The 13,507-nt window shown below is 40.7% G+C and overlaps 1 protein-coding gene across 1 annotated transcript in view; it reads left to right on the forward strand.

Annotated features, from left to right (window-relative positions):
* Positions 1-13,507, forward strand: part of LOC144763327 (uncharacterized) — a 1,153,250-nt gene that overhangs the window by 193,396 nt on the left and 946,347 nt on the right. The window contains exons 12-13 of the mRNA XM_078648815.1: positions 1,822-1,941; positions 11,885-12,043. Of these exons, the coding sequence (XP_078504941.1) occupies positions 1,822-1,941; positions 11,885-12,043 (279 nt within the window). The remainder of the gene's footprint in view (positions 1-1,821; positions 1,942-11,884; positions 12,044-13,507) is intronic.

Below are 13,507 nucleotides of genomic sequence, written 5' to 3' on the forward strand. Positions count from 1 at the left end.
GCAGTGTGACATGATAATAAATAGTGATTAGTAACAGACATAAGTGACTTACAAAACTAGTAAAAGATAAATGCATTATCATATACAAGAGATCAGGTCCAAATTGCATAAATCCCGGTTGTTGCAGTGCAGTCAACAAGGGATAGAAAAGGCAACCTAGGGTAGATATTGCTGCAAGGGCAAGATTCTCAATTTTACATCCTATTTCCTTTGTGAAAGCAAACACACTACAAGTGCAAGGAGTGACCTGAGCATACAACCACAATGAGGACAATGAAAATGTAAGTGGGGGGATTAATGTTGGTATCGTTTGATGTAAAGGACATCCGCATGCTCTGTGTCGACTATCATATTCTTTATTCTTGCAAAACAGCGTATTAGGCCTCTGTGAGTGCTTAAGTACCATATATATGTGAGAGTAATATGCTTGGTTCAATTTCTTAAAACGTCACTGTGACCCTCAATCCTTTTCAATGCAATCCTGTCCCAGATAGCTTCACTCTGGATTTTACTTAATAAATCAACTTATGAACTAAAGGCAATAGTCACCAAAAACCAGTTCCTAGATGCATATAATTAATTTCAGTGCTCTGCCTAGCAGTTCAGTAGATCTTCATGTAATTTCCTCTCAATTGATTTATACAGACTAATAATTGTTCATCTGGAAACTCCAGTAGGGGTGGAATTCTTTTCCAGGCATTGTTCCCAGTAACTGCTTATGTGTACACAGGCTAATATGACGTAATTTACTCTATGGATCTGAGGCATTTATCTGTGTCTGGAGTTTATGTTCTAGAGTCTTCTGCACACTGATAGACTTGTCCTGGTTACTCAACTTCAAACACAAGTTATTGTCAAGCCTTTAACAACCTTTAAACACCTTTGCGTTCATGTGAAAAGTTCCTTAAATTACCATACCACGTAGGGCTAAATGACTGCACAGACCTCACAAGATCTGTATTTCCCCTGTTTGACTGACATTTAACACATATTTGTAGTTAGATCTCTTTGTTCAAGACACTCATCAAGCAGGATTATCCCTAATGTGCGTCCCAGTGGCCTGTATTAGACAGGAGAACACAAACAGGTTTAAGGGACTTCATAAAGTTTCCCAAAAATCACACACCCAGGGAAGCTGTATGTTCGCATCATTTACTAAGATCCATAAAATAATTTGTAGATGAGTTTTTGAGAATTAAAATTTAAATTAAATTGATTTGGAACACTTAGTTCAGCAACATTTGTTGCAGAATAGCATTGACGCTCCTTTGTTAGCCTGATTGTGAATAACAGTGTTTCAACACAGTATTCCAAGCGGAGACCCCTTACCAGCCGCGCGATGCAGTGTGTGAAACGAAATTCGTTTTATTTATTTTTATAGTTACTTACCTTTTAAAGTCTGTTATCCACACATTACTACCCCCCACCCTGCTTCACCCCCTCCCAACGTCAGTGCCCGGCCGGTACTCCCACTACCAGCCGGGGCTGCCCCTAAACCAAGACTGCAAACTCCAAATATCTCGCTATCCCTTCTTGTGCAATGGAAAAGGTCTTGTAACTAGACAGTGAGAACAGATGCCATAATGGACACTTTTGCATCTCTAAAGCTCTCGACTCTCAATTTATCCCTATCAGATGTATTATTATTTTATGCCAATTCAATAGCTTAGTAAATTGAATCTGCGTGTAATCAATAGGTTACTGCTAAGAAATTGAATTTCACCAGTGAAACCTATGGGTTAAGTGACAACACAAAAAATTCACCTTGAAATTTGAGACCTTTACAAGCTCAATAGTGATATTGTTATTTGCATGTTTCAGTGGCTTCCAGTGCAGTGCAGAGCCTAAAAGCAACTGCAGTCACCATCAGCACCGCAGTGATTGTGTGGAATGCAGTCCCGGGTGCTACAGGCTATCGACTGGCATGGGGACCCACCCCAGGTATTTATTTGCAATCAATGCATTAAAAAGTCACACAGAATAATAAAAGCAAAGTGTTTTGATAGGATATGTCCTTAAGTCCCTAAGTATGCTGTTTTTCGTCTTGGCAGATTGGAAATGTCATAAATGTAATTTGAGATGTCATCATTGGTGTCATCAATGATATCATTTAAAATGTTGTGTATATTCTAATAAGTCAAGTCATAAGCAGGGCATGGAGTGGGTGCAAGTTATACTTAGCTCAGTAATCTATACCATGTGAATTTCAGTGTTTTTTGTTTTTTAAACATTAGTCTTTATATTATTTCAACACCTGACTATCACATCACTTTGACCTTTTTTTGTCCATTTAATTTAATTTTTTTTAAACATGACTAAGATCTTTTTACCATACCGAGCTATTATGTCACTTTAATCTTTGTTATTTTCAGTGAATTTCAGTATTGTTTTTAACGTACGCAAAGATCTTATTGCCATACCAAACTATAACGTCACTTAAACCTTTTTTTTAAAGTGAAAATGTATATCCATAGCTATAATTTTATACATGCTTCGGCTTTAAAGGATTTGCAGTACCGAGGGAGATCTCAAGATTGCACAGGAATTGAGCAGGCAGAGGTTTTTAAAAAGGGGTTATTCGCCTAAAAATCTCAATCACGCAATAGCTAAAACCAGGATGCTTGACAGGAATGACTTTCTCAGAGACAAGCAGGTGGTCAATACCCCCATCACAGTCAGATCAGATATAAACCCCAATGCCATGCAGGAATTCCGCCTTTGGTATCGCTTTGTTCGCCCTAAGTTAGCAGGGTATGCCCAGACGTGGGTCCCCTGCTCACTTTGCCATTGGTTTTCAAGCTAGCCTGGCTGATGACGGATGATTAGTCAGAAACCGGTCCCAGGATGCTTGTTTCCGTTCCAGGGAAGACATGGCTTGGCTGTTTGGGCTGGACTGTTCCCATGAAGCACAGGGTCAGACTGATTTGCATATGGCCATGACTGAACTGGGGTGGTGGACTGAGCTAAAGAATGATGATGGATTAAACCCAGATCAGTTGACTGGAGGTGAGTGTTTGATTTGCTCAAACACTCCGTCCATCATCCTCTTTGGTATCGATTTGTTCGCCCTAAGTTGGCAGGGTATACCCAGACGTGGGTCCCTTGTTAACTTTGTCACTGGTTTCAAGATAGCCTGGCTGATGATGGCTGATTAGCCAGAAACAACTGGTCCCGGAATGCTTGTTTCCGGTCCAGGGAAGACATGGCTTAGCGGTTCGAGTTGGACTGTTCCCATGAGGCACAGGGTCAGACTGATTTTCCTATGGCCATGTCTGAACTGGGGTGGTGGAGTGAGCTAAAGAATGATGATGGATTAAACCCAGACCAGTTGACTGGGGGTCAGTGTTTGATTTGCTCAAACGCTCCATCCATCATACCCTTTGGTATCGCTTTGTTCACTCTAAGTTGGCAGGGTATGCCCAGACGTGGGTCCCTTGCAAACTTTGCCACTGGATTCAAGCTAGCCTGGCTGATGACGGATGATAAGCCAGAAACCGGTCCCAGGATGCCTATTTTCGGTCCAGGGAAGACATGGCTTGGCAGTTCGGGCAGGACTGTTCCCATGAGGCACAGGGGCAGACTGATTTGCATACGGCCATGTCTGAACTGGGGTGGTGGAGTGAGCTAAAGAATGATGAAGGATTAAACCCAGATCTGTTGACTGGGGGTGAGTGTTTGATTTGCTCAAACGCTCCGTCCATCATCCCTGTTGGTATCGCTCTGCCCCCAGGGCAGCAGGAGTTTGCGGCCATACTGACGGCAGCACCTTCACTATAATATGGCGCACTTTCCTTGTTTGCACACAGTGCACCATGGTCCAAACTTTTCCAAACAGGAAAAGCGCACACTATGTGTAATAGGGCCCCTGGTCTGGTTCTGTGTATGTGTGTGATGTGTGCAAGCATAAGTCCTGTGATGCAGAGGTGTCTGGGTGGTTGATAGAAAGATATGCAACTGTTCAGATTGGTGGTGCCTGAGTTGTGTAGTGCCTTGAATGTGTGTGTAAGAATTCTAAATTGAGCGTGTTTGTGTATATAAGCCAGTGTTTTTTTCCTAAGGTGTGATGTGAGGTCTGTGTGGGAGACTGCAAATGATTCTGGCTGCAGAGTTCAAGATAACTTGTAGTCTTCTAGTGAGTTACTTTGTGATCCTGGCATAGAAGGTATTTCCATAGTCCAATTTGTTGGTGACTAGGGGACTAGGTAATTTTTCTAGTGTTGCTTGGGATCCATTTGAAGATCTTCCTCAGCATCTTCAGGGTGCAGAAGCAGGATGCAGTGACGGCGTTGACTTGTGCGGTCATGTGCAGTTTGCTATCAATTATTAATCCGAGGTTCTGAGCGTTGCTTGTGGTTAAGTGTCGAATTTGCTATATATGGATGCAATGTTGTTACAAAAGAATTCCGAGATCTTGTTGCAAAGGTCTGGTGAGGGCAGTGGTGTAGCTAGGTCTTAGACCACCCATGGCGGCCCCTGCGTTTGCTGCCCACTGTAGTCTGATCGAAGAACAGGGGAGAATGCTGGTGATTCATGTGGCCGCAACCTCCACAGGTAAGGTGGGGATTGCTGCCGATTCTCACGGCCACAGATAAGAGCAGGGGGATAGAAGGAGACCAGTCTCCGCCCCCCCCAAGCAACGCCACTGTGTGAGGGGGGATATTGCTTTAGGTGGCCAGAGGCAATGTCAAATCCTTGCTGTTGTTAGCTGTGCCATTAATGCAATCTGCAATAGCTGTGCACTTGGTGTACCGTATCTGCCAATGGTAGTGTCTTAGGATTGATTCGAAGTTGCATATATCTGCAGTGTTGTGAGATTTTTTTTTCATTTGTGCTTCAGTTGTTTGCAGTGAAATTTCATTATCTTGAGTTCCTCTGTGTACCAGCTGGACTGTGATCAGACTCTTGCCGTTGGGTAGTATTTGAGGGGAGCCAGGGTAGTGGCACATGCGGCGATTCAGCTGTTAAAGTTTTTGATGGCTTTCAGCAAGTCACAGGTGTGCTCGGGACAGTGCTTGGAGAGGGAAGATGCCCACTTCTCTTTTGAGATGCTTTTGCATCTGTATATGAGGATTCCACACAGTTGGCTGTGTTGTCTATCTTGAACATGAGGTGTTCCATGTAGCTGGTGAAGGTATCTGTGTATGTGGGGTAGCTGATGACATCTTTGAATATGATGGTAACGCCACTTCTTGGTTTTGGCTGATGGTCTTGCCTAATGATCTAGTAGCCAGCGGAGATCTCTGTAGCGCTGTTGGTGCCAAAGTTGGGTTTAGCCATATTTCTGTGAGAAAGAGCAGGTAGACAGTGTAGTCGTGCTGTAGGTCCCATATGTCTGTGGCGTATTTGGTGAGCAAGCGGGTGTTGAGCAGCATGCATGAAATTGTGGGATGTTGTTTGTGTGGTGTTTGATCTGTATGAGCATGAATAGGTGGCAGGTTTGTGTAATTGTGAGTAAGTGGGGAGCTGGCTGATGCTGGTGTAGCCTTGGTGGGTGTAGGGCGTGCATGAGAACTTTCAGGAGGCACAGGTGAATGCTCCTTTCATGGTGTGTGGTGCGGTGTGGCAGCAGTGCGGTGAGCAGTGGCGGGATTAACAGCATGGAAAAGCGTGGGATGGTGTCAGTGGGTAGGGGAGAACCTGGGTTTCTGGCGCTGGACGTGGTCTAGACATGAACATGTGGGCTTGCGTTTGATGCACCTGTTGGGTGTCCTTGCTACAGCCTGTATTGAATAGGTCCTTGGAGGAGTGGAGGGTACAGTGGGTTAGAAACCAGTGAATTCACTACCTGTGCAGATGGATGTTGGGAAATTCAGTGATGTCACTTACTGTGCAGATATATGAGGGGAAATCCAGCTATGCCACTTTTTGTGAAGATGGATGATGGGGAATCCATTAATGTACACGTTTGCTTAAATGTTTGCATTTCAATTTGTATGTATATATAGATTAGATATATACACACATACATATACAGTCAAATGTAAACATTTTAAACAAACAATACATGTGTGCAATGAAAGGTAGTTGAGCAAAGTAATGTGATAAGGAAGGTGTGGTGTCTGTTTGTTTTTTCTGTGTCACCTCCTAGTAGCAGATATGGTGGACAAACCGATGAGCCAAGGCCCTTGCCATGGGAACACAGTATCTCACGTACTTCTTTCAACACTGGACTCAGTTTTGTCTGGTTCCCAGAGACCAACTTTGTGCACTATGCTTTTTTACTTCTTGTTAAGATCCCCTTTTGTTTGGTTTTCTTTGTCTTACATTTTTGTGTGTATATTTGGCTTCTCTATTCTTTTTAAGGAGGACCTTGTGGTACAGCTTGATGTCCCAGAGGTATTCCATTCCCTTGGAGTGCAAAGTGAGAAGCACAAGGCCAGGGACTCCTTTCGATGTGCCTTTGGTGGTTGTGTACCAGGCTTAGGTCCATCATTTTATGGTGTTGACGCTATCTTAGTTTTAGATAAAGTGCCCATGTAGAAGCGAGGGATGATGCTAAACCTCAAGAATAGATGAGGCATTGTGCCCCCAACAGCACCCCCCAGCACAAATGAAATAATAGCATTTCACAAAATAAGCTCCCTGGAGTCAACAGCAAAATGTAAACTATGAAGGTTTATTAACAATAATTCAAAGTGCAATACAGAAGGCAAAAACAATTTATAATAATGTAAGAAGGAAGGTAGGCAGAAATGATGGTGAATCCAAAAGGTAGTTTATCCTTTAGATTAAAGTAGGTATCTTAGGTTACAGGAAAAGTAGATTACAAGGCAGTTATAGCAGTAGTCCCACCGGGAGCAGCATCCTGGCTGCTCAGCCCGTACACACCAACTGGCATTTCACTCAACCAAACACACAAGAACATTCCATGACATCCAGCACACAATGCCTGAGCAGCAGGGCACAGAATACAAAAGAAGGACTAAACATCAAGAAGAGCAGGATACCACACAATAGTTAGTTAGAATACATATCAAATCAGTATCAGAAATTAGTATAAGGCTCAATCAAGTGCAGTACCGAGCAAGATATGAAGTGAAGATTCAGAATAAAAATATTCCTGGTCCTAATCATGATACAAACCTACAGAGATTCAGTCTCTAGAGATAAAAGACCGGCACCCCTCCAAAACATACCACCTTTTATTAGAAACAATTCACAATAGGACTCACAATTCACAATAGAAACATTCTCACAAATTCACAATAGACGTCTCAATAGCACACTGCACAGTGAGTATAATGTGAGGAAGCTAAACAAAACAGTTTACAAAATTTTGCATTGTCACCGACTGCCGCCATTCTAGCGCTAAGCCCTAACTGAATATTGAATGGTCATATTCTGACCTAATGTCATTGGATGCAGCAGTACAAATCCAGTTACACAAAACAATGGATGTCTCACAAAGGAATATGCCTACAGTATCTTAAGCAGGAAGAGCTTTGAATGTAACAAAAGGCTTCCACCGTAGTACTTCGACAACAGAATGTGAACACAGAGCTTCCGTGAAAAAATGGCCTAATTGCAAACAAAGATGGAGTAAAGGCCTAGTTTGGCGCCTATATCAAAAAGTATGGAAAGATGCAGCTCTACAAAGTGCAGTGCTCTCATTTAAATTCAGAAATGTTTATAACTATAACATTAAGCACATGAGTTTGATAACTTGAAATCAACTTTTACAATGGTCTTTGTCAATAGCAGCTACAGTTTTGATGTGTGTGGTAGCACCTCTTCCCTATCCCCTTCCACTTGCATCAAGACAGATTATGGTTTAGGAGGGGGGATGTTATGTTATGTTACGTGATTTATAGAGTGCATGACTGTCCCAGCAAAGGGACGTCCCAGCGTTAAGGTACAGAGGGAGGTTGCATACGAGGTTCCTGCTACTGGAACAGCCAGGTTTTTACTGCCCTTCTGAAGGCCAAGTGATTGGGGATGTTCCTGATGGGGTCCTTAGTGCAAGAAAAGACTAACTGCGTATCATCTGCATAAGATACCAAAGATATGTTACAGGCTTTGGCCATTAGGGCCAATGACCGAACATAAATATTGAACAGGGTCGGGCTCAATGCTGACCCCTGAGGGACCCCGCAGCTCAGAGAGTGACTTTGAGAGTGGAAAGGAGGAGAGATAACCTGAAAAGACCTATTCCGCAGGAAGGCCACAAACCAGTCTAGAGCACTACCCTTGATACCGATCTCCTGGAACTGATGGATCAGGATTTTGTGTGTCACTTATGGAAAACTGTTGACCAGACAGCATCCTCAATGTATGGTGGTTACTTACTGGTAACCCTTCCTGGTGCTTAGGGGAGGCTTCGGTTGAAATCCTCAAGGTTTATGTGGGGATTGGCAATCACGCTGGGCCGGCTCACTCCCTCTTCTGAGGAGATGGAGGGTGCTACAGTTACACATATTCCGACCTTCAGTGCTGCTGTTGAAAGATTAGTCTTTCTGGCAATTTGAAGGTCTGCCTCCCCACCTCCATAGATTTAAATTCCCTTTGAAATGGAATGAGTGTTGATACTCTCACCTCTACCTCATTAGGTTTTGTGAAGCATTACAATACTTTGGTTGCACGCACAAATTCCCGGCTGCGGTTCACAACATTCATATCACAGTGCATGCTTTGCTGGCTGGACTTGTTTTGTGCTAATATGCAATGGCTTGACAAAGCTTCTTGAAGAAAAGTGCCAGGCCATCCCTGAAAGAACACATGTTGGTATAAAATGACTCTTGCTTTAGATGCAAGATCAAACCCTTTTATACTTGCATCGTAATGTGAAAACATCTGGACACAGTGGGCCTAATACATAAACTACATTTGGGAGTTCATAAAGTAGTATTACAAAAGGCAATTCACAAACCTACGGTTGTACAGCTGCATCTCTTCCTCTGCTGTCTTTTCTGTACAGAAATCCCTGCCATGCTGGCAGAGATATCTGCGCACAGAGGTGTATGTTTTGTGAAAACAGGCTTAAATGTACCCCAGACCAGTCTTGAAGTAAGTCAATTTAATAAAATTAATTTTAAATATAAATTAGAAATATTTAGTACATATCTTAGTGGTGGAAAAATAGCCATACCTATTTTCTAAAAATATACTTAATTTAAAAACATTAAATGAAACACTTTAAACTATTCTTAAAGATTGTATTTAAATGAATTAAATTAACAGTTTTTAAATAAGCTTACTACAAATTAAACAAAAATTTGTTTTAGTGAGGGTGGGTAATTTTATTTTTAAATTATTGTTTAACAGTGATAATGCATAAATTAAATTAATATAATATTAAATTATTTTATAATTTCTATAAAAAGTTAATTTGAAGATATGATGTGTTGTAACCTGTAATTTTGTTTTATTAGTTCAAGGTTAATTTTAATTATTTTATTTATTTTGCATTTAAAATTTAAGATTAAAATATTATTATTTAAAACAAAATAAACGTCATTAAATTGCCCCATACTGTCTTTTAGGGAGATCTCTGTCCTAGTTGTGGAGAGCTTCACCCAAAGGTATTAAGCTGCTAATGATAACTTTACACTCATAAAATCAGTCGTAGGAGACTCCACAACCTCATTGAAGGCAGTGTGGATATGCAAGTCTACACCTAGGTGTAAATCCCCACTCACAAATGGGAAATGGCTAAAAGCGGAGTGTTACATCTTGGTGTAGAAGTAGATATGCATGTGAGTAGATCTACACATGTAAATTTACCTCTGTGAATCGGGCTCAATTCCTGCATTATGCACACAGTTAAAAATAAGCTGATCTTCAACTAATATCCCCACCATTGTTAAATTTTACTGGAATTGTAGAGCAGTTTACTTTTACAATGAGACACAGCTTCATTTGGGTGCTTAGTGGAAATATTGACTCTCACATTCTGGAGTTAGGAGTTTGTCTTGAGTATGGTGGACTCTACGTAAAACTCCTGGCTGGGGGAGTCATTGTTGTTTTGTTTTTCAGAAACAAACTCCCACTTTTGGAGTTTTTGAGCTAGACTATGAGAAATACAGACGTTGCCTTCTATATTCTCTTCTGGTGGATTCATATTCTTCATTCCATATGGAGACAGGGTTATTGGTTTCTGCTCCTGCTGTGGTATGCAGGGGGTTCTGATGCTGCCCATATTGTGCATTTGACTTGTGTGGCTCTCCTCATCAGTACCTGAAAGTGATAGCGTTCTGTTGTTTTGGGCTTACCCTGTTGTTTTGTTCTCATTCTTTTTTTCCAGTGTAACAGCACTTCAGTCACTATACCATCTATCTCTATATCATACTAACAACATGCAGTCCACCTAATGGTCAGGGGGCACAGAATAGGCTTCCTCATTCCTGGTAGCTGAATAATTATACACATGTTTTTAGATTATTTTTTGTATCCATGCAACTATTGGTTTGGGCATTTTGGTGCTTTGATGTGGTTACGTTTGTGTGTGTCAGTAGCACCGTTCTCCTGAATGTAGGTTGTTTTACAATTTCAGAATATGGGTCTGCACTGAATCCTCTTTGGCCATTGATTTGATGGTTCACCAAGTAGTTGCTTACCTTCCTATGTGGAGCTTTGAAAACATTGGTCTACCTAAGGGAAATGGACGTGCATGGCTTGTGGACAAATGCTGTGGGTCAAATACTTTATAAAGGAAAGTAAGCCTGGACTGCTATTCAAGGGCTGTTTCAATGAATAAACAGACTTCAGACCATTTATCTTTTTTGCATGGTCTGGGTAATTTAATTACCAACCTTTTTTTTAAAAGAAGAAACTTTCACAAATTAAATTTTTTTTCAAGAAGTGTCAGTGGAAAGACACCCACCACCTAATTCCGTAGTTTCAAAATAACATATATCACATATATTGTGAACAAAATAAATTGCATGTATTAAGACAAAACATTATGAAACAACAAAGCCAGTCAAAGATTTAAACCATAAGCAACAACCGCTTTTCCTAGTGCATCAAATTACATACAAAATACAGGGGTTGTTGCACTCCTAGGTTAACATTTTTAGATCCAATGTGTATAAAGTTCAACCAACATGCTACATCTGGACAATTATTATTTAAATAACCCAGCAGTAAGGAGAACGCTGATGCGTTTCGAATCCCCTATTTCTTTATGGGATTCTCATCAGGGGTGTAGACTGGACAGGCCATTTTCTTCGCTTTGACTTTTAATTCAGGGAATAACTCTGAAAAATATTTGGGCAGAGGTTCGGTGTGAGAATTAGTTTTGTTGTTATGTGCTGGCACGTCTAATGCGTTGAAGAAGGAAGGAGAAATTAATTAGGTTCCTTCTGTGTTCAGAGTTTAGAATTTTACTCTGTGCTCGATAGTTGCAACATTGTTGTAATGGGTCAAATACTTGACACTCTTTGTATACAATCCCACGGAATGAATGTAAAAAGGAAAAAGAATCATGCTTGGATTACTTACCCTGTAAAGCTTTTGAGCTCTTTTTGTCTAGATGTGCTCAATGTATATACATATGTACCAGTGATGCTCACATCACTGAGTCACACTGTTTTCTATGACAGTCCTAAATTGCCTTGCTTCCTCTCTCCTGTGCAGTCTGTCTTCATCCATGTTGACAGCTCATGGGAATTGCAAACAGAATTTCTGACTGAAAGGTCAGGTATTTATGTCCTAATAAAAAAAAATGTTTTGTTAAATTTGAATAGGCAACATGACTGCATGTTTGCTGCACATCTCTCACCCCCATACTGTATGGATTGTGACAAGGAAGAGTAGGTCTTTGTATCATTACAATTGCTATCAAGTGACAACCATTCACATCATTTTACTCATATTACGATCCACCTGCACATACAGTGACACGCGTGCTCATTCATGTCTTCATTGTATTGCTGTTTTCCCTCAGAGTTCATCGGGAGGGACCGCCCCCGGCAGCTGGCCTTGAATACTTCCTCCACGTCATACCAATTGAAGAACCTGGCTCATGACACGGAGTACGTCATCTCACTCTACGTCCTCTTTGGGTCCATTGTTGGACCCGGGATCTCCACCACAGCCCGCACATGTGAGTATCTTCAAAGGAATTAATGGGAAAATATGTGCCCAATGATGGGGCAGAAACTGAAACAGTGAAAGAGGATGAGCTCTTAGTAATCTTCTATGAGGAAGCAAATGGCTTCTCGCTTCTTACCTAAAAAAAGAAATGCAAATTAAAATATATATGGTAATTTTATGTCCAGGCAATCATTTTATAGAGGTAATTTGCTCACAGTAGGTGGTATTTGTTTGTGATTAAAAAGTGTTTATTTTCTTGAACTGGGAGTTGCTTATGAAATCTAATAAACAACGAAATGTTAATGATTAAAAAGCATAGAGACCTAGATGAAATAAGAGAGTACTAAATGAAAAATAAGTGTATAATGTATTTAAAAAAAACACATGAAATAAAAACGGAAGAACAATACATTAATAAACAGGAGTTATTCAATTTAAAAGTAGTATATAAATAAATTAAAAAATGAAACTAGGTGTAAACATTTAAGTGCATTATACAGAGCAAGCAGTTAATAAAATAAAAGCAAAAGTAAAGTGCATTAAAATACAGAAAAGGTTGAATTCATTTGTAAGTAAATGCTATTTAATAATAAGCCATAAACAGAAAAGTATATACATTAAAAAAAACATAAACACATTGAAAAAGGACAAGCCATGAAATAAAAAACAAATGAATTCACAAGCAAGACATAAATGACTAAGATAGTAAAATATAATTAGATTTCGAAGAAAACAATGTGTCATATTTAGGAAAATGGCACATTTTATAGTTTACACATGTTCTGGTTATTCACTGCCCCTTTCTACCAGACAGCACTAAGAGACCCACAAGGGCTGTTTGCTATCTACTAGAGCTGTCTGTCAGCTTTGGGTAATAATGCTATTTAGGGCAGGAAGGTGAGAAACGTGGGATAAATTCATAAAATCATAACACGTCCGCTGCAGTTATACTGTATGCACGTATGCCTCTGTGTCTGATGACACTTCAGCATAGCATCCACAACAAAACAAAATCCCATTGCAGGTAGGAGAGGAGGAGGATGCTTTCCATATGGAAACACTTTCTAACATTGAAAAATGCAATCAGTATTTGCCTGTGCTACAAAGCATGCTCACATCTACGACTGATAACTTCAAACATCCCATTAAAGTGAGGGTGGCAACTTTGAAGGTAGCAAAATAACTGAAGCTTGAACCCCAAGAGCCTTTCTTCCTCTGGGGTTAGGTGCCCCTGGACTTGCTGACAAGTCCAGAAAATACATTTCATCATCATCTTTATTTCGACCAAATAATGACCATAAAAGAACGAGGGGTGGCTCCTCCATTTGAGCAGAGGAGCATAGCCCCACAAGCCTCAGATCTGAAAAATAAAACAGAAATAAAGTTTATTTATTACCGTTTTACTTTTCAGCAACCCATCTCGGACTAAGTGTCAGGACAAGGCGGGGAAAGCGCTGCCGAGTGGCAGCAGCCG

Source organism: Lissotriton helveticus, chromosome 1_1 (assembly GCF_964261635.1).
Source record: "Lissotriton helveticus chromosome 1_1, aLisHel1.1, whole genome shotgun sequence".
Lineage (NCBI taxonomy): Eukaryota > Metazoa > Chordata > Amphibia > Caudata > Salamandridae > Lissotriton > Lissotriton helveticus.